The sequence below is a fragment of the Narcine bancroftii genome, chromosome 11, assembly GCF_036971445.1.
Source record: "Narcine bancroftii isolate sNarBan1 chromosome 11, sNarBan1.hap1, whole genome shotgun sequence".
NCBI classification, from domain to species: Eukaryota; Metazoa; Chordata; class Chondrichthyes; order Torpediniformes; family Narcinidae; genus Narcine; species Narcine bancroftii.
In genome coordinates this window covers 29,918,937-29,937,612 of record NC_091479.1, presented here as the reverse complement: position 1 = coordinate 29,937,612, position 18,676 = coordinate 29,918,937, and the positions used below count along the sequence as shown (strand labels likewise).

Sequence of the window (18,676 nt, the reverse complement as noted above, 5' to 3'; positions counted from 1 at the left end):
TTGTTTAAAAAACTAAAAATTGATGTGGTTTTTTTTGTAAAGTTTATTCAGTAGATAAGGAATATTTGAAATTTAAATGTGAATAGGATGGATAAGTTTTTTTAAATATTTTTTCTTTAACTTTAAGGTGAAAGGAGTGGTAATTCTGGTGTATATTATTTTGCTATTTTAGTTATAGAATGAAGGGAATAATGGTGAAAGTTATAAATTGAATTGTACAATTCTTAATGAGGCTTGAATTTTGTTTGTGGCTTATGCTCTATTTGTTGAAGATATAGATTTCTGTTGTAGATGTATTTTTATTATTTGGATATCTGAATTTTAACGTAATGATTGGGATATTTAAATGTGGTATTGGAGCTTTTATTGGATAATTATTCAAGGTTAAAATGGAAAAATGGTGGAAGAGTACCAAATTTGAATTGTACAATGTTTAATGAGGTTGGAATTTTGTTTTAAGATGGCAGTTTATGTGACTAATATGATGATAGATGTGAAGTTAGTTGATATTTGGTGAAGGTTTATCTCTATAGAGAAAGTTTTTTTTTTCATCTTTTTTTTTCTCATGCTACAATTTTCTTTTAAAGAATTGATTATTGTTTAAGAATTTTTGATAGACAATGTTACTAATTTTACTAATTTTTTATATTAAGTTTAAGTTAATTATATGTTTCATCTTAACTCTGTTTGATTTAAATATGTTTTTTAAGTCTGATATCTTAGTATTAATTACTTTTCTTTTTGATAGTATTTTAATTGGTTATGTTTTTGTTTTTTTTTGTAAGTGGGTTCTTTCTCACATATATTATTAACTTTATTAATTCTTCACTCTTTATTTTGGGGAGGAAGAGGGGTTGGACTAATTTGAGTTGGGTTATTAACGTGTAATAATTATTGGGGAGGGTATAGTTTATTTAGATTACTGATACTGTATTGTAATTTTGTTATTTTGTTCTTAATTTTTTAAATGTAATTCTATATGTTATTCATGTTATAAAATCTTAAATAAAGTTTAAAAACAAAAAAATGGTGTCAGCCACTACCGGTATGAATCGGTGATAAAAATTAATCGTACCAGTGAATTCTTGCAGCCCCTTCATTATGTGGGGTTTGTGGAAGCACTTAACAAACTCTACCTTTGCAAGCAGGGTTTAGTTCCGTGCCTGTTGATTTGACCCTCAAGGAAGTCGAACGTTTCCAACCTGAACTAGCACTTTGCAAGGTTTATATAGTAAGTCCAAATTCCCGCAGCCAGGCGCACCGTCACATTAGACGGTCTCTGTTTAGCTTCATTGCCACCACTTTGACATCTTGTGGTTACTGCCACCCTCTGCTGTTGGAGAATATCCTCCTTGGTCTCAGCCCCTCAATGTAACTAAGAACCCTTAAAATGCCCCTAATGTTTTGGCCTTCATCACTACTCCTGGCAAGGCATTCCTGACACCCACAACTCTGGGTAAAAGAAAATACCCCTGATATCTCCCCTAAATTTTCCTCCCTTTGCTTTAGACAGATGTCTTCTAGTGTTTGCTACTCCCATCTGGGTTGCCGGCAAACTGAAGGGCATCTTTCACCGAGTTTCTGGTTTTCCAGCAGTTCTGGATGTTTGTCTCTGGATGCTCTGCTCCGTGGACCACCCCGCAGTATCCCATCTAGTCCTAGAGTCTCTGTGTCAGACATTCTCTGCTGACCACTGCCTGATGGCTTTGTGGTCAAATGTGTTTGTCTATGAAACCGTTCCCAGGAAGGTAAAGGGGCAAAGTCCTGCTGACTGGAACATTGTGCAGCACCAGGGCCAGGCCAATCTTTCGCAACACCTGAGCCAGGTAGAACCTCAGCACATAGCAGCATTTGGTGCCCTTGCACTTTGGTTGCAAGCACAGCCACACACAATTATGGCCATGCTGGTTACACCCTTGTCCCCATTGATTGACGATGTACACGGTCCTTCTCCAGACTCTATCCATTTTGGACCCCCACATGAATAGGAAATTTGTTTTGGGAATTGACAGGGTGGTGGTGTGGGGATGGGCCAAACCTGGCCCACGTGCAGCAGGACCGAAAGTTCCTTGCACATTGCACCTGATAATCAGGTTTTACCCGAATGACAGAGATGGGTATCTCTGTGGTTCTCCCTGTCTCCTGGACCTGGGGGTCTTTGTACTGCTCCCCATCTCCTTAAGTTGGTGCTTTGTTCTCCACCACCCCCACAAGAAATCCAAGACCCCTGGATGGAGGGCAGAGGCGCAGAGAGATCAATGAGAACACGGGTAGTTTCAACAGGGTGGGGTCCATTCAGGCGCCTGATAACAGGAGGAACCAAGTGGGAAGGAGGATGCAGGGCATTCGATAGCAGGACATTGCGAGAGAGTGGATTCCTCGAACTCTTGAGGGGAGAAGGCACTGGTCGATCCATCGGTTTAGGTGGGGCAGGGTATAGACATGGCAGCTGACTGGAATTGTCAGCGGGTTACTGAGACCTGGGAAAGGAGGGGAAGGAGGGTGCAGTAGTGTTCTGAGAGTGCTGAGGGAGAGGCAACATGGGTGCCACCTCAAGGCAACGGTCCCCTGATTGTTTGCAGGGATGGGCTCTGTACATAGACTCATAGATATCCAGCACAGAGCATCTTTGTCGCCCTGCCATCAGGAAGGAGATATGGAGGAATAAAAGCAGAGCAGCCAGGGAGGGAAGTAGCTTCTTCCCACAGGCCGTGCGATTGACAAGGCAACATGAGCTGGATGGGAGCTAAGAATGGAAAGGGTGAGAGGAATATGGACTGATTACAACAGCTCAGCTAGCAGGAGAGAGGGGCTGAAGGGCCTGTTTCTGTTTTGTCTATCTGGACCAGCCTTTTGAGTTCAAGCTTTAAAAAACCCAATCATTTTTAAATTTAATATCAACGGTACAGAATGAATCAAGAGACAAGATGTCTGTCCAGCAGCAAGCGTCGAAGGCACTTCCTGAAACGGAGTCTCTGAAACCACAGGGAGGTTCTGGACGGACAGAGGCCCAGCTTCTTCTGGAAGGAGGAGAGGAGAGGCAGGGGAAATGCGGGGGAAGGGAAGGGGAGGGGAGGGGCTAGGGATGCCGTCCACCATTCACCTCTCCTTTCCTCTACCCCGTTCCCCTCCCCTTTCCACTGCCCGTTCCCCTCCCACATCCCCTCCCCTCTTCCCTTCCCCAGTTCCCATCCCCCGCTCGCCTCCCCCATTCCCCTCCCCCTTCCCTTCCTCCTACTCCTAACCCTAACCCCTAACAAATCCTAAACCTAACCTTAACACTACCGATACCCCCTACCACCACTCCACGTCCCCTAACTCTATCCCCACCCCGTCCACTAACCCTAACTTTATCCCTACGCCTATGCCGCCCCCTAACCCCAACCCTAATGCTACCCACCATCCCCTAACCCAAAACCTCACTCCTCCTCTACCCCACTGCTCCTACCCCCTTCCCCTATACCTAACACAAACCCACTTCCCCGAACTATAAACCTAACCATAAACCAAGATATAGCCCTACCCCGTCCCCTAACACTAACCCTAATGCTACCTCTACACTGCTCCTAACCCTAACCCTAACTCTACCCAACTTCCCCAACCCTAAACTAAACCCTACCCCTATCCCTTACAATCTACCCCCTTCCCCTAACCCTACCACCTATCCCTTCCCCATACCCACACCCCCTACAACTACCCCCTACCCTATCCCTTACAACATACCCCCTTCCCCTAACTCTACCTCCTACCCCTTCCCCATACCTGCACCCCCTACCACTACCCCCTACCCTACCCCTTACCACAACCCCTACCTTTACCCCCTTCCACTACCCCCTTTCTCCTACCCCCTTCCCCTCCCCCTCCTTCCCCTAGGTTAGGGGTAGGAAGGGGAAAGGGAAAGGGGAGGGGAAGGGGAGGAGGAGAAGGGGAGGGGAAGGGGGAGGGTTAGGGGAGGGGAAGGGGGAGGGGAATGGGAGGGGGTAAGGGGAAGGGAAGGGGAGAGGGGAAGGGGGAGGTGAAGGGTGGAGGGCTGGGGTTAGGGCATAGGTGTGAGGGAAGGGGAAGGTGAGCGGGAGGGGTAGAGAAGAAGAGGGGAAGTGGGTGAAGGGACATGGAAAAGGCAGGGAATGGGGTTGGCAGGGCCAGAGGGAGAAGAAGAGGAGGGATTCAGGCCATCATGATGTGTCCGTCCTCTGTTCAGCTGGGATGCGAGGTTCTTCTGGACTCGTGTCTTGTCTCTGAGATCGCTCCTTCTCCTGGGAAGAGAAATATGGGTGATAGAGATATTGTCTCTGAGGCCTGATCACAATGACTTTGGAGGGTCCCAAACCTTCCCCCATCATCCCCCCTACCCCTGAACACTGGAGCCTTTCCCCTTCCTCTGCTTAACCTGAGGAAGTGTGTTTTGGCGAAACCCACGATCTCTCTCTGCAGAGCTCAGAGCAACGGGTCTCCATCAGGCAACACCCTGGTTCTCCACGATATGGCAGCAAGATGCTAGACAATCATGGATGGATCAGTCGAGACCGTTCAGCTGATCCATCTGAACCTACCCCACAACAATGTTACCCTCCCCTCCCTCACACCAATACCCTCCATTTTTCTTTAATTCCTGTCCATATTAAAATCCTTTTCATGCCTTTTTTGGACTAGCCTCCGCTACTACCCCGGCAATGCATTCCAGCCACCCACTACATTCTGTGTGAATAAAATGTACCCCTCACGTCTTGACTAAATTTCCCTCAGCTCACCTTATTTAGACGTCCTCTGGTATTCTCGCCCCAGGAATGCACACAGTATTCCAAGTGTGGTCTGACGAGAATTTTATACATCTGCAACGTTACCTCTCGGTTCTTGAACTCAATCCCATGACTCCTGAAGGCCAGCACACAATATACCATCTTAAACTCCCTCTCAATTTGCACAGCAACCTTGAGTGATTTATGGAGCAGGATCTAAATATTTCTCTGTCCTGCACACTGGTCATAATCCTGCCATTAACCAAGTGCTCTGCCCACACATTCTTGTAATCCGCATTCAATGAAGATATTGGTCTATATGAAGCTACTTTTAATGGGTCTCCAACCTTCTTTGGAATAACTGTTATTTGTGCCCTTGAAAATGACTCTGGAAATAAACCTGTACCAGTTGCTTATTTAAGTACATCTGATTTACAGGATTGAACTCCATCTGTCACTTCTCTGAAAACTAGATGACCTATGACAACCTTCTACACTGTCTACAACATCCCTACCTCTGTGTCATCCCCTGACGTACCCACCCTTCCACTCCCATCATCATTCATAAAAATCACAAAGAGCAGGGGTCCCAGAGCAGATCCCTTTGGAGAGCCACTAGTCATTGTTCCATCTACTACTACCCTCTGTTTTCTGCAGACAAGCCAATTCTGAATCCACACAGCCAAGGCTCCATGGATCCCACGCCTCCGGACATTCTGAATGAGGCCACCGTGGGGACCTTGTCAAGAACCTTACTAAAATCCTCATGCAGCACATACAGACCTTGACCTTCATCTATTTCCTTTGACACCTCCTCGAAAAACTCAATTTGACTCGTGAAGCAGGACCTGCTCCTCACAAAACTTTCCATGAGTTTGCCCAGCATGTTTGGGCATTGCCCTCGGCCCCAGTATCTGCAGACTTTCTGGCCAGTCCCTCCCTTACCCCTTCCCAGAGCTTCCGCATCCATTACAACATCAAGCATTGCTGCCGAGTACAGGCCCTTTGGCTCATAAAGGCTGTCCTGACCTTTGGAAATGTTCTCCACAACCTTTACCTGTACCACACCCATAGGAACATTGGAAGTGGGAATAGGAGTAGGACAAAAATGGCCTATCGAGCCTGCTCCGCCATTCAATACGATCATGGCTGATCTAATTTATGACCTAACTCGACCTACCCTGCCTTCTCGCCATATCCCCAAATTCCTCTATCATATAAAAATTCTGTTCCCTTACATCCACATGCTCGTCTCAGAGACTTTTATATGTACCTATTCTACCAACCACTACCACTTTCTCCGGTGATGCATTCAAAGCTCTCACAACTCTCTGCATAGAAAAAATCTCGCCTCACCTGACACTTTAGGAAAGGTTTCTGGCTGTTAATTCCATCTAAGACCCCACAATCTTATTTAGAATAAGTTATTAAGCTGTGGAAGGGGCAAGTTGGGAGAGGGAGGAGGGGAGGGAGCTGGTGGGGGAGAGGTGAGAGCTGGTGGGGAGGGGACAAGGCCGTGTTGGGGAGAGGGATCAGGACCGCGTTGAGGTGGTGAACGGGCAGACACGGGTGGATCTACCTGCCGAAATAAAGGAGCAATAAGAAGGCCATCTCGGGATCTACCAGCATCTTCTGGGGCTTGATGTCTCAATGGCAAACCCCCTGAGGATGGATGTAGGCCAGGCTCTGCTACAGCTGGTACATGAACATCTGGCAACACAACGATATAACATGAACCACTCTGCCTCCACACTGGCCGGGTCTATATCCTGAGGATAAGGGGAGGTGGGTGAAGGGCCCCTCCCTGCCAATCAACATCCATCCTCATCATCCTCCCCACCCCTCTCCCCTCACTACCCTTTATCTCCTCACCAATACCCATGGAGACCCTCATGCACCCTTCATCGATATCCAGTCCCCAGCGAGACTCAGCCAGTAAACTCCTTCATATCCTCCAACCCCACCATCCAAGCTTGCCCCAGTGGACAACTTGACCACCCAGACCCACAACCACCTTGATGTAGATCATGGGAATGGGCTGCTTGGCCTTGTTGAAGTGCTGGGCCATGCAGTGAACCGTCTCGGGAACATAGTCCAGACCCAGATTCAAATAAACCTCCTCTTTCTCTTGAACACAATACAAACCTGTCAGCTGGATTTACCCTCCAACACCCAGCGCCTCTCCCAACAGGAGTGCAAGCCCCTCCTGTTCTCTGTAGGCATGATGCCCCCAGTGCTTAACACAACATGGCATGAATCCAAGGGCTCAGCGAGCAGAGCGTCAACAGGCCGTAGTGGACCCGTCCGCTGCCCCATCATTCGGCTTCTGGTGAGACTGCACAAAATGTGCAGCTCTGACCGACCTCCCTCGTGAGACAAGGATTCACCGGGAGAGAAAAACCATTGACGTTTCGAGATGAGAAATGTCTGCAGCCGGGTGTTGGCTGGGGTCGAACATGTGGAGGCTGAGTTGTTGGGACGATTCAGAGCAGGCGTTGATTTGGAAGCGCACCAAAAGGTTCTGGGGAAGTGAGTTATGGGGGAAAATACATTCGTGAAATGAATTGGGGAAACAGACTGGAGGGGCTGAGTGGCCGAATTTGGCGACCTTGTCTTGTGGTCTTGGCTGCTGCTGTCTGGAGTTGAAATGGCAAGAGGTCATGAGTTAATGGGTGAGGAGCAGGGCAGCCAGCGTTAAGGAGTCGACACTGGTTAGAGGGGCAGGATGGAGGCAACAGAGGGGCTGCAGCGAGACAGATCGATTGAAGGAATGGGGAAGGTAGCAGCAAATGAAATGCATCGGAGTGGGGGTGGGGTGGGTGCAGGTGGATCTTACCTTGACTACAGAGGAGTAGAAGTTGAGAAGAGGGACGATGATGGTGTGATCCAACTTTCGCACGATCTGCAGTTTGCGGTTCTATGGCGAGAGAGGAACATCAGCAAGGCTGGGCGATGGGTCGGGGCCCTGAGGGGCGACTTGTCCAAGTTGAGGGGGGAGGCGGGGAGGAGATTCGTCAAGAGGTCAGAGGTGGGGAACTCCTAGGGAGGCCGAAGTGGGGGACTCATCGAGAGTTGGTGGGGGGGACTTTTCGTGTCGCTGGAGCGGGGACTCGTCAGGGGGTTCAATTAAGTATCACTTCAGTTTTTATGATTGTTTTCCCAGCTTCTACTAAACAATTAATTTGCAGAAAATCTCTGATATTTGCCAGGTGTGTGTGTGTGTGTGTGTGTGTGTGTGTGTGTGTGTGTGTGTGTGTGTGTGTGTGTGTGTGTGTGTGTGTGTGTGTGTGGTGGGGAGGGTGGGTGGTTGTGTGTGGGGAGTGGGGGTGCTGTTGTGGGTTTGTGTGACTTTCTCTGTTTCCAAACCCCATGGCTGCTTTGGTCTCTGTCAGATGCTCCTCTTTCCACCCACCCTTCAAAAATGTGTTTGTGGTGTTTTTCAATTGGGTGTAATTGTGTGAAACGGGCTCATGTGTCGCAAGGGCCTGTGAACATGCTGTAGGCCTAAAGTTAAATATCATGATATTCCATTTCCCCACAACTGCTCCTCCCCCTCACCTTGAATCTCTTGTCCTGCAAGATCTTCTTGATGGCAATCAGCTCTCCGGAGTCCACCAGCCTTGCCTGGTACACCACACCGAAAGATCCATTGTCGATGATTTTAACATCTGTGCAGGACACCACCTTGGGGACGTTGGGTCCATGACCCGGTGTGGCCACCTCTGTTGTGACCTTATTGCCATGTTCTCTAGGGCAGAAGCAGCAGCATTTACACACCCAGAGGGTACACAACAGGTCATTAAAACCAACCCAGCCTTGCTGTCCAAGTTAGTCTCCACCCCTTCCTCTAACTCCCTTCCAAGGGTCACCAAAATGTCAGAATTGGTCCTCTGGTGGTTCTTTCCAGCCTCTCAGTAGAAATATTGCCACCCCAGTTCCCTCTTTGATCACTCTCCTCAGACTGAGGCCAGTTCCGCAGCCGTTCACTTTGTCTACAACCCTCCCTCCATGAGAGCACGTCCCGGGGAGATGAAGCACTCTGAACCCCACCACGGGTTTAGCAGAAGCCCTCCACATTCCCAGAAGCTCAGCAACACCGTGATCTTCCATGATGCAAGCGAGACCTCATCGGATGAGGGAGCAGGTGGGGCGGAGATAGACCCATGCTTTATCGCTCAACTCTGCTGGGTCCGCCGTAGCAGAAACACTTTCTAGCACCTTGATCCAGGTCCACTGGGGGAAAGAATCCTATCCAGGTTTGGCGGGTGTGGGGGTGTATGCAAGGGTGGAAGGGATCTTGTAACCCGGGGGGGTTGGGGGTGGGTGGAGGAGTGGTCCTGTCTCTCAGTGGACAGATCCCATTAAGGTGGAGGGGGAGCTCTGTCCCATTTCTGTTGAAAGGTCTACCTTCCATCCCCCTCGCAACTTCTCTTCTCCCTCAGACACCTCACACTCTCCTCTGCCCCGATTCCTCTACCACACTCTTATCCCCCACCCAACACCACCCCCATGGTTTCCCCAGTGCTTTCCATCCCCTCGCACCCCATCCCCCCAGCTCAACCCTATGTCCCCTACCTCTGATCCAATCTCCCTTTACATTACCCTGTGGTGCAACCCCGTTCCTTCATTCTCCCCTCCAATCCTACAGACCCCATCCCTGTATCCCCTCACATGCCATTGTTCTCCCCTCCCCAGCCCCCTCCAGTGGCCTCATAAAGTGCCCTGCACTCAGGATGGGGAGAGGGGATTAAATGCAGCCTCCATTCTCTCCGCCCACACTGGTTGAAGGATGGTGCCAGAGGAGGCTCTGTCCCAGTAGGGGAGCCTGTAACAGGCTCTTTATCTCACCCATTGGTGCAGGGTGCTTCCAAACACAACCCAGTTGATCAGAGGGTCACTGGGATGAGACAGCGTCCTACTCCAACATGGGAGCCAGAATCCCCTTCCAGGAGAGGCATCTTTCTCGTGTTGCTGTGCCATGGCACGACTCAGCTATGGCTGCCCCATGAAGTGACATCATCACCCCCTCTGTGTCATCATCTCCCCCCTCTGTGACACCTCCCCTCTCTGTGACACCCCTAGTGTAATGGGCAGGGACATCCAACCATTTAAACCCTCCTCAATTTCCCCAAGCAAGGGGAGAATAATTCAGCTGGTCTAAATTACTCGTTGTTATCTATTCTAACTCCTAGATATTTGATTCCATTTTGCCTCCACATTTGTTGACTATTTTCTTGACATTGGCTCTAATCCCCCTTCCTAAGTGACATGATTTTGCACATATCCCAAAAGAACTTATACCCAGAGATCTCCCCATAGTCCTCCAGGGTGGAGCACAACTTGGGCAATGAGTGTGTCGGGTCTGTCAGATATATCAGAACAACTTCTGCAAATAAATTGATTTCATGCTCTTCCTGGCCTGTTCTGAAACCTTTAATGCCTGAATCCTGGTAAATGGCCTCAGCTAATCACTCCATGGCCAGTACAAACTCACTCACTGGGGGTGTGGGGGGGGGGGTGTCTGACCTTGATCGGCATGCCTGTTGGCTTCCTCTGTCCCTCTCATCTCGACATCAGTGGCTCAGGTTGGGAGAGTCTGTGCTGCCTCCTGCAGTGCACAGCAGCACTGCTGGACCACCTTTATCTCCTTATTTTCCTGGGCCCTCTGCAAATCTTTCCTTTCTATGATCTCACATTGGTTTCCCAGGAGAAACACTGGCAGCCAAAAGGCACCCTCTGATTCCCCTTAGATTTTGGGAACCCCGACTTCTTGAAGTGGGACCACACGTGGTGACCTATTTTCTCAAGATGTGGATCCAGGAGCTTGGACCAGTCTACCAATTTGCCGTGGTCCACCAGCATGCTTGCCAAGCTCCCCAACCCTGCACTCTCGTCAGTCCACCACCAGATCTTGTTCTCCCTGCCTGCACTAGATTTCCTGTCCCGATTCCAAAGCATCTCCACTGCAGCTGTGTTCAGTCGGAACTCAAAGGACCCTGCTCACTGCACCAATTATTGTGTGTGAAACTGATTCGAGGGGTCCCAAGGGTGGAGAATTTGAACACAGTTGTCTTTTATTGACATGTAGTGAAGTCGCATGAGGAGTAAAAGACACACACAGACACAAACTCGCCGGATTAATCGATACACTTGCAACCACTCGTGGAGAGAAGACTTGACAATCAACTTGTCACATACGATACCTTGAACAGGTCATTCATTCACTCATTGATCTTGGATGCCTGTGGGTGGTAGGGGATATGCAGGTGGCCCCAAATACTTGGCATCACCACCCATTGCTGGTCGGACGTTACCCGATAGGGTATTCCACATATGGAGCACGCTTAAATGGTGCTTGATCGGCCCGCTGGCAAGATATCCGAGTATGTGCTGACCATAGTGAGAACATATCACTTTTTATTTTGGCAGGGGAGAGGCCTGATATGGTCAATTTATCAGACTTGGCCAGCTCCCGAACCCCAGCGAATGTGGCCCTTGGTTTTAATTGGTGACAAATAGGGCATTTGGCCATCACAGTTCTTGCAACATCATGAGACCCCCAGATCCTTTGTCCATCATAGTTCCCCCATATGCCAACATTTATGATGCACCAATGCTGCCAAGGCTCCGGGGTCACTCTGCTTGGGGAAAATAGTGGCAGAGCATATTTGAGCAGCTCAGTTCCAAGTGGCATCGCGTCAGCTTCAGCGGTATTCCTGGAGGGGTGTCCATCCACGTGGTGGACCCTGACTATTCTTTTGTTGTTCCACCTCTCAGAAGATCTGCCAGTGCTGTTGTCCTCAGAGCAGGCAGGCATGGATCTGCCTCCCTGTCTCCTGCCGCCGACCCATCCACACTGACGTGCTGTTTGGCACAGCCCAGAAATCCTGTGGCACTAATCGGAAAGGAGGCTCCTGGGCCCGCCTGGTTGTCCCTTTTCGGATCAGTGCCACAGCTGCCAACTTGGACAGTTGGCTCTCCCCTCCACCTCACCCTCTTGTGTCAGTACTTTATCTGTGGTGGGCTGGAGCACTCCCACCTTACACCGCTGTTTTTCGCACCTCCATCAGCCGGAGCCGTCAGTAAACCAAGCTTTTTCCTGCTGTCCAGCATTGAGGATGTTGAACGGTTTGCCCCAGGCCATGGTGCCAAGCTCTTCTCGGGGTCATTCAGGTGGGAGGCTGTCACTTTCGGGCAGGACATGATCTGTTCTTGCAAGTGGCTCAGCCCTTCGGGCCCGGCCTCTCTGCAGTCTGCCATGTACTATTTCTTCGGTCCGCTGTGAGTGGCATCCGCAGATTTAACCCATCACATGTTGGGGAGGTGTGGCTGGAGTGTGACTGTCTCTACTGCCATCTGGTTCTCTGTGGTGAGCAGGCGAGCATCTGACACTCACATGGGGAGTCGCGGGAGGCAGCTTCCAGGAGGGAATTGAACCAGAAGCTGTGTGGGACTCGGCGACCTTGCCTCTTTTGCTCGAGGCTCCACTAGGCCATTGTCTTCATGGCAGAGACAAATAATTCAAAGGGTCTTCCAGTTTTGAGGGGTTGGGGGGTGCTTGTGGTCAGTGGCAGTGGTGTTCAACAGCGTGTTTTGCCATTTAAGAAGCCATTTGTTGTTCCGGTCATCAATGAAGCGTAGAGTTTTTTTTTCTGGGCAACATTGTACAGTAGATGGAGGGGCAGGGTGAGATGGGGAATATGTTGGCACCAGTAACCCAAAAGACCCACAAAACTTTGTGCCTCAACTTGTTGGTGGGCACCGCAATGAGGATTTTGCTTTGAGCAACCATTGATATTTCTCTGCTGCCTGGATTCTCAGGAAAAGGACTGTTGGACTAGGACCCTGGACCTTTTCCAGGTGGTGCCTCCCTGGTGCCAGTGTCTGGGGTGTTGCTGCTGGTGTCCAAGACATCCTAAAGTGGGCCAGAGGTTGTGGTATATGGAGATACCAATGACATAGGGAGGAAGAGGGAAGAGTTCCTGAAAAGTGGGTCCAGGGCGTTTGGTGAGAGCTGAAAAGAAATAGAACAAAGGGAGTCATGTTGGGATGACTGTCTGGGCCATGCGACAGTGAGAGCAGGAACAGAATGAGGTGGAGGATGAAGGCGTGGCCTGAAGGTGTGGGTTAAAAGCCCCTTGAGGACATCCTTCTTGCCTTGCTCGGGAGGCTGATGTCGGAAGTCGATGAGCCTTGCTGCCATGTCCTGATGAGCAAGAACATCATGGAGGAGTAATGGATGTCATCAGCAGTGATCTCTTGGAGGTGGAACTGGTCCTTGGCCTGTTTAAACCGCACGTGTGGCTGCGACATCCAGAACGTTGACAGCTTCAACCAAACCATCTGAAGAGCCACCTGGACCGTGACTTCAAGTCCAACTGAAGGGTTGGGTCCTGCTGAGGTCACCACTGTAGCAGACACTTCTGTTGAGGACAGAAGGGGGAGGGGGTAGGATATTGGGGATTGGGTGGGGGGTGGTTTCTTTATTCTTTCTTTTATAGATGCCACACATTAGATGAGCATTATCATTGTGTGAATTTGTTGTGGTTTTTAGTTTATAAATATTTTTTTAAAATGATCGGCAGGACCACGAGTGGCAGATAGGATCATGGGGACTCTCTCCCCCCAACCCACCCACCCCAAATATCAATGGGATAAACCGGGTTCATTGTCAAAGTTGTCGAGGATCCTTTCCACCTGCCCACAGCATTTGGCAGCTCTTGTCGTCGGGAAAGAAGTCGAGGAATATCGGAGCCAGTTGCACCAGGCCCAGAAACTGATTCTTCCTGCAAGCAGGGAGAATGGAGAATGATGGATGACCGGCTCAGACAAAGACTCCATGACTCTGCTATTGATTCAACAGAATTTATTTCTTTTTTGGGAGGGACTGCACATGTATCATTTGTCTCTCTGTGCATAGGTCCGGTTGTGTGTTTGCAGAGGTTTCCACCATGAACACAGTTTCCTCGGGTTCAATTTGAATGGGTACAGAGGAGCTTTCCTGGATTGGAGAATGTATCTCATGAAACAAAGTTGACTGAGTTTGGGCTTTTTCCTTTTTCACCCCAAAATTAACTTTATTCTAAAATTATTGACCAAGAGGACAACTGTTCCATGTCTTTCCTCATCCTCGTGTTGCATGCCTATATTCCTTTCACTGCACCTGTTCTCTGTTTAGCATCATTCTACCACTTTGACACCTCGTGGTTACTCCCTGCACTCTGTGGTTGAAGGGGTTCCCCTTAGTCTCTGCCCCTCAAGACCCGGAGGATTAGAGTCCTTCCCCACAGCGCCCTCATGTTGGCTGCGCCAAGCCTCAGTGCTTCTCTGGAATAGGCCGGTGGGCAGCGTTCCCTCATGCACATCTCCATGTGCTAAAAGACCAGCAGGTTAACGTCGAACAGCTATGCCCTTCGGACCTCGATGTTGTTCTGACCTATCAATTCCAAGCAAAATAAATACTAGACCCTTCCTCCTTCATAACCCTCCATTCTTGCAATGGAGGGAGTGCAGAGGTGATTCACCAGGCTGATACCTGGAATGGCAGGAATGACTTATGAGGAAAGATTGCGCAAATTGGAATTGTACTCGCTGGTGTTGAGAAGATTGAGAGGGGATCTCATAGAGACATATAAAATTCTGGCAGGACTGGACAGAATGGATGCAGATGGGATGTTTCCGATGATAGGAAAATCCAGAACCCGGGGCCATGGTTTGAGGATAATAGGCAAACCATTTAGGACCGAGATGAGGAGGAATTTTTTTACCCAGAGGGTGGTGAATCTGTGGAATTCATTGCCATAGAGAGCAGTAGAGGCAGGTTCATTAAATATATTTAAGAGGGAATTAGATATATTTCTTCAGTATAAGGGTATTAAAAGTTACGGAGAGAAAGCTGGGACGGGGTACTGAACTTTAAGATCAGCCATGATCTCGTTGAATGGCAGAGCAGGCTCGAAGGGTCGAATGACCTACTCCTGCTCCTATCTTCTATGTTTCCTTCATTCATGTGTCCAAGAAGCCTTTAAATGCTGCAAATATTTCATCCTTCATCACCACTCCTGGGAAGGCATTCCTGGCACCCACAACTCTGTGTAAAAACAAGTACCCCTGATATTGTCCCTAAACCTTCCTCCCTTTGCTTTGGGCTTCTAGTGTTTGCTTCTCTTATCTGGGTTTCAGGCAGACCAAAGGGCATCTTTCACTGAGATTCTGGTCTTCCAGCAGTTCTGGATGTCTGTCTCTGGATGCTCTGCTCAGGGGACCACCCCGCAGTATCTCATCAAGTCCTAGTCTCTGTGTCAGCAGGAATTCCATGCTGACCACTGCCTGATGGCCCTGTGGTCAATAGTGTTTGTCTATGCAACCATTCCCATGAAGGTGATGGGGCAAAGTCCTGCTGACTAGGACATTGTGTGGCATCAGGGCCAGACCAATCTTTCGCAACACCTGAGCCAGGTAGAACCTCAGCACATAGCGGCTTTTGGTGCCCTTGCATTTTGTTTCCAAGCACAGCCATACACAATAGCCACGCTGGTTAGGGTTATGCCCCCATTGATTGACGACGTACATGGTCCTCCAGACTCTATCCATTTTGGACCCCCACATGAATAGGAAATGTGTTTTGGGAATTGACAGGGTGGAGGTGTGGGGATGGGCCACACCTGCCTCACGTGCAGCAGTACCAAGAGCTCCTTGCACCTGATGACCAGGTTCTACCGGATTGACAGAGTTGGGCATCTCTGTGGTTCTCCCTGTCTCCTGGAACTGGGGGTCTCCTTACTGCTCCCCATCTCCTTGAGTTGGTACTTTGTTCTCCACCATCACCACAAGAAAACCAAGACCCCTGGATGGAGGGCAGAGGCACAGAGAGATCAGTGAGAATACGGGTAGTTTCAACAGGGTGGGGTCCATCCTGATGCCTGATAACAGGAGGAAACCAACGGGGGAGGAGGATGCAGGGCATTCGATAGCAGGTGGGGCAGGGTGTAGACCTGGCAGCTGACTGGAATTGTCAGGGGGATACTGAGACCTGGGAGAGGAGGGGAAGGAGGGTGCAGTTGTGTTCTGACGAGAGAGTACTGAGGGAGGGGCAACATGGGTAGAACCTCAAGGCAAGGGACCCCTGAATTTTTTGCAGGGATGTGCTCTGCAAATAGACTCACAGATATCCAGCAAAGAGCATCTTTGTTCCCCCTGCCATCAGGAAGGAGATATGGAGGAATAAAAGCAGAGAAGCCAGGGAGGGAAATAGCTCCTTCCCACAGGCCGTGAGATTGACAAGGCAACATGAGCTGGATGGGAGCTCAGAATGAAAAGATGGAGAGGAATATGGACAGATTACAACAGCACAGCCAGCAGGAGAGTGGGGCCGAATGGCCTGTTTCTGTGTTGTCTATCTGGACCAGCCTTTTGAGTTCAAGCTTTAAAAGACCAAACCATTTTTAAATTTAATATCAACGGTATAGAATGAATCAAGAGACAAGATGTCTGTCCAGCAGCAAGCGTCGAAGGCACTTCCTGAAACGGAGGCTCTGAAACCACAGGAAGGTTCTGGCCGGAATGAGGCCCGGCTTCCTCTGGAAGGAGGAGACGAGGCAGGGATAATGTGGCGGAAGGGGTGGGGAGGGGAGGGGGTAGGAATGCCTTCCTCTATTCAACTCCCATTTCCTCTACACCGTACCCCTCCTCATTCCCCTGCCCATTCCCGTCCCCCATCATCTCCGCATTTCCCGTGCCCCACTCGCCTTCCCCGCTCCCCACCCCAACCTAACCCTAACCCCTAACAAACCCTAACCTTAAGGTTAACACTACCGATACCCTTAAACACTACACCACGTACCCAACCCTAACTCTTATTTCCACCCTGTCCCCTAAACCCAACCCTAATCCTACCCACCTTCCCCTAACCCCAACTCACACCCCACCTCTACCTCCTACTCCTACCCCCTTCCCCTAAACCTAACACAAGCCCACTTCCCGAACTCTAAACCTAACCCAAAACCTCGACCTAACCCGAGCCCACATCACCTAACCCTAAACCTAACTGTACCTCTACCCGTCCCTGACCCTTTTTAATTCTACCCACATTCCCCAACCCTAACCTAAACCCTACCCCTATCCTCTACACCTACCCCCTTCCCCTAACCCTACCCCATACCTGCACCCCCTACCACTACCCCATTACCTACCCCTACCCTCTCACTACCCCCCTTTCTCCTACCCCCTTCCCCTATCCCTCCTTCCCCTAAGTTAGGGGTAGGAAGGGAAGGGGAGGGGAAGGGGAGGAGGGGTAGGGGAGGAGGGGAAGGGTATGAGGCGAAGGGGAGGGGGAAAGGAGAGGGGAAGGGGAGGTGAAGGGAGGAGGGCTAAGTTTAGGGCATAGGTGCGAGGGTAGGTGAAGGGGAAGGTGAGCGGGAGGGGGTTGGAATGGAGGAGAGGTAGGGGAGAAATGGTGGGGGGGGGAAGTGGGTGAAGGGATATGGAAGAGGTGGGAAATGGAGTTGGCAGGGCCAGAGGGAGAAGGGGAGAGGTTCAGGCCATCATGATGTTGTCCGTCCTCTGTTCAGCTGGGCTGCAATGTTCTTCTGGACTCGTGTCTTGTCTCTGAGATCGCTCCTTCTCCTGGGAAGAGAAATACGAGTGATAGAGATGCCGTCTCCGAGGCCTGATCACGATGACTTTGGAGGGCCCCAACTCTTCCCCCATCACCCCCCTCCCTACCCCTGCACACTAGAGCCTTTCCCTTCCCCTGCTTTACCTGAGGAAGTGTGTTATGGAGAAAACCACAATCTATATCTGCAGAGCTCAGAGTACCGTGTCTCCATCAGGCAACACCCTGGTTCACCACGACATGGCAGCAAGATGCTGGACAAATCATGGATGGATCAGTCGAGTCCCTTCAGCTGATCCATCTGAACCTACCCCACAACAATATTACTCTTCCCCCCCTCTCACCAGTACCTTCTGTTTTTCTTTTATTCCTCTCCATATTAAAATCTTTTTCATGCCTTTTTTGGACCAGCCTCCACTACTACCCCTGGCAATGCATTCCAGCCACCCACTACATTCTGTGTGAATAAAATATCCCCCTCACATCTTGTCTAAAGTTCCCTCATCTCACCTTATTTAGACGTCCACTGGTATTCTCGCCCCAGGAATGCACACAATATTCCAAGTGTGGTCTGACTAGAATTTTATACATCTGCAACGTTACCTCTCAGTTCTTGAACTCAATCCCCAGACTCCTGAAGGCCAGCACACAATATACCATCTTAAACTCCCTCTCAATTTTTTTCAAAATTTATTTATAGTTCTCCATACATTCATTTGAAATTGACTTAGTATAATATTACATAATAGATACTAAATAATTTTCAAATCTTCACCCCCCCCCACCTCCCCTAACCCCTTAGGATACCACCTTGTGGTGGTTAATTCCCAAAAACCCAAATGGGTGTGGTATAAACCACAAGTGGCATATGACCTTCGGGAGCAGAAGTACCACCCCCTCCCCCCCACCCCCATGCAGACAAAATACATGTATAAACCGAAAAATCATCATTTCTTATATCCATAAAACCCCGGTCCATCAATTTAACCAATCTTATTCATAAACACTTTTTTTGAAAATCCAAACTTGATATTAAATTTTCACCCTTTCCACCCTCCCAACACTGAGTTAAACATTGTTTACAATCAATAAAAGTTTTTTTTTTAATTTTTTTTTCAAGTCTTCCTGAATTTCATCCACTGAATTAAAACACCTCTGAACATCCCAGTTCAACACCGAATCTTCCATTCTTCTCAGTCTCAAGTTGAATTTGTAGCTTACTTTCAAAAAAAGTTTTTTTCAAATCTTTTAAAATTTTCTTGAACATAATTCCTTCGGTCTTGATCTTCTAAAGCATCAATGTTATTCATAAGTTCTTTCTTAT

The 18,676-nt window shown here is 49.2% G+C and overlaps 1 protein-coding gene across 2 annotated transcripts; it reads right to left on the bottom strand.

Moving 5' to 3' along the window:
- Positions 1–3,864: 3,864 nt before the first annotated feature.
- On the bottom strand, positions 3,865–9,731 carry LOC138746357 (glycogen synthase kinase-3 beta-like). Of its 2 annotated transcripts, XM_069904555.1 has the most exons (4): positions 9,588–9,731; positions 8,298–8,485; positions 7,576–7,656; positions 3,865–4,256 (listed from the first exon to the last, which is right to left on the bottom strand). In XM_069904555.1, the coding sequence occupies exons 1-4, from the start codon at positions 9,589–9,591 to the stop codon at positions 4,176–4,178; spliced, it is 354 nt and encodes a 117-aa protein (XP_069760656.1). In that variant the 5' UTR covers positions 9,592–9,731; the 3' UTR covers positions 3,865–4,175. The 2 variants fall into 2 exon arrangements, 1 of the variants encoding a protein (XP_069760656.1); XR_011346897.1 differs by lacking the exons at positions 3,865–4,256; positions 7,576–7,656 and having other exon boundaries at positions 8,404–8,487.
- Positions 9,732–18,676: the final 8,945 nt, after the last annotated feature.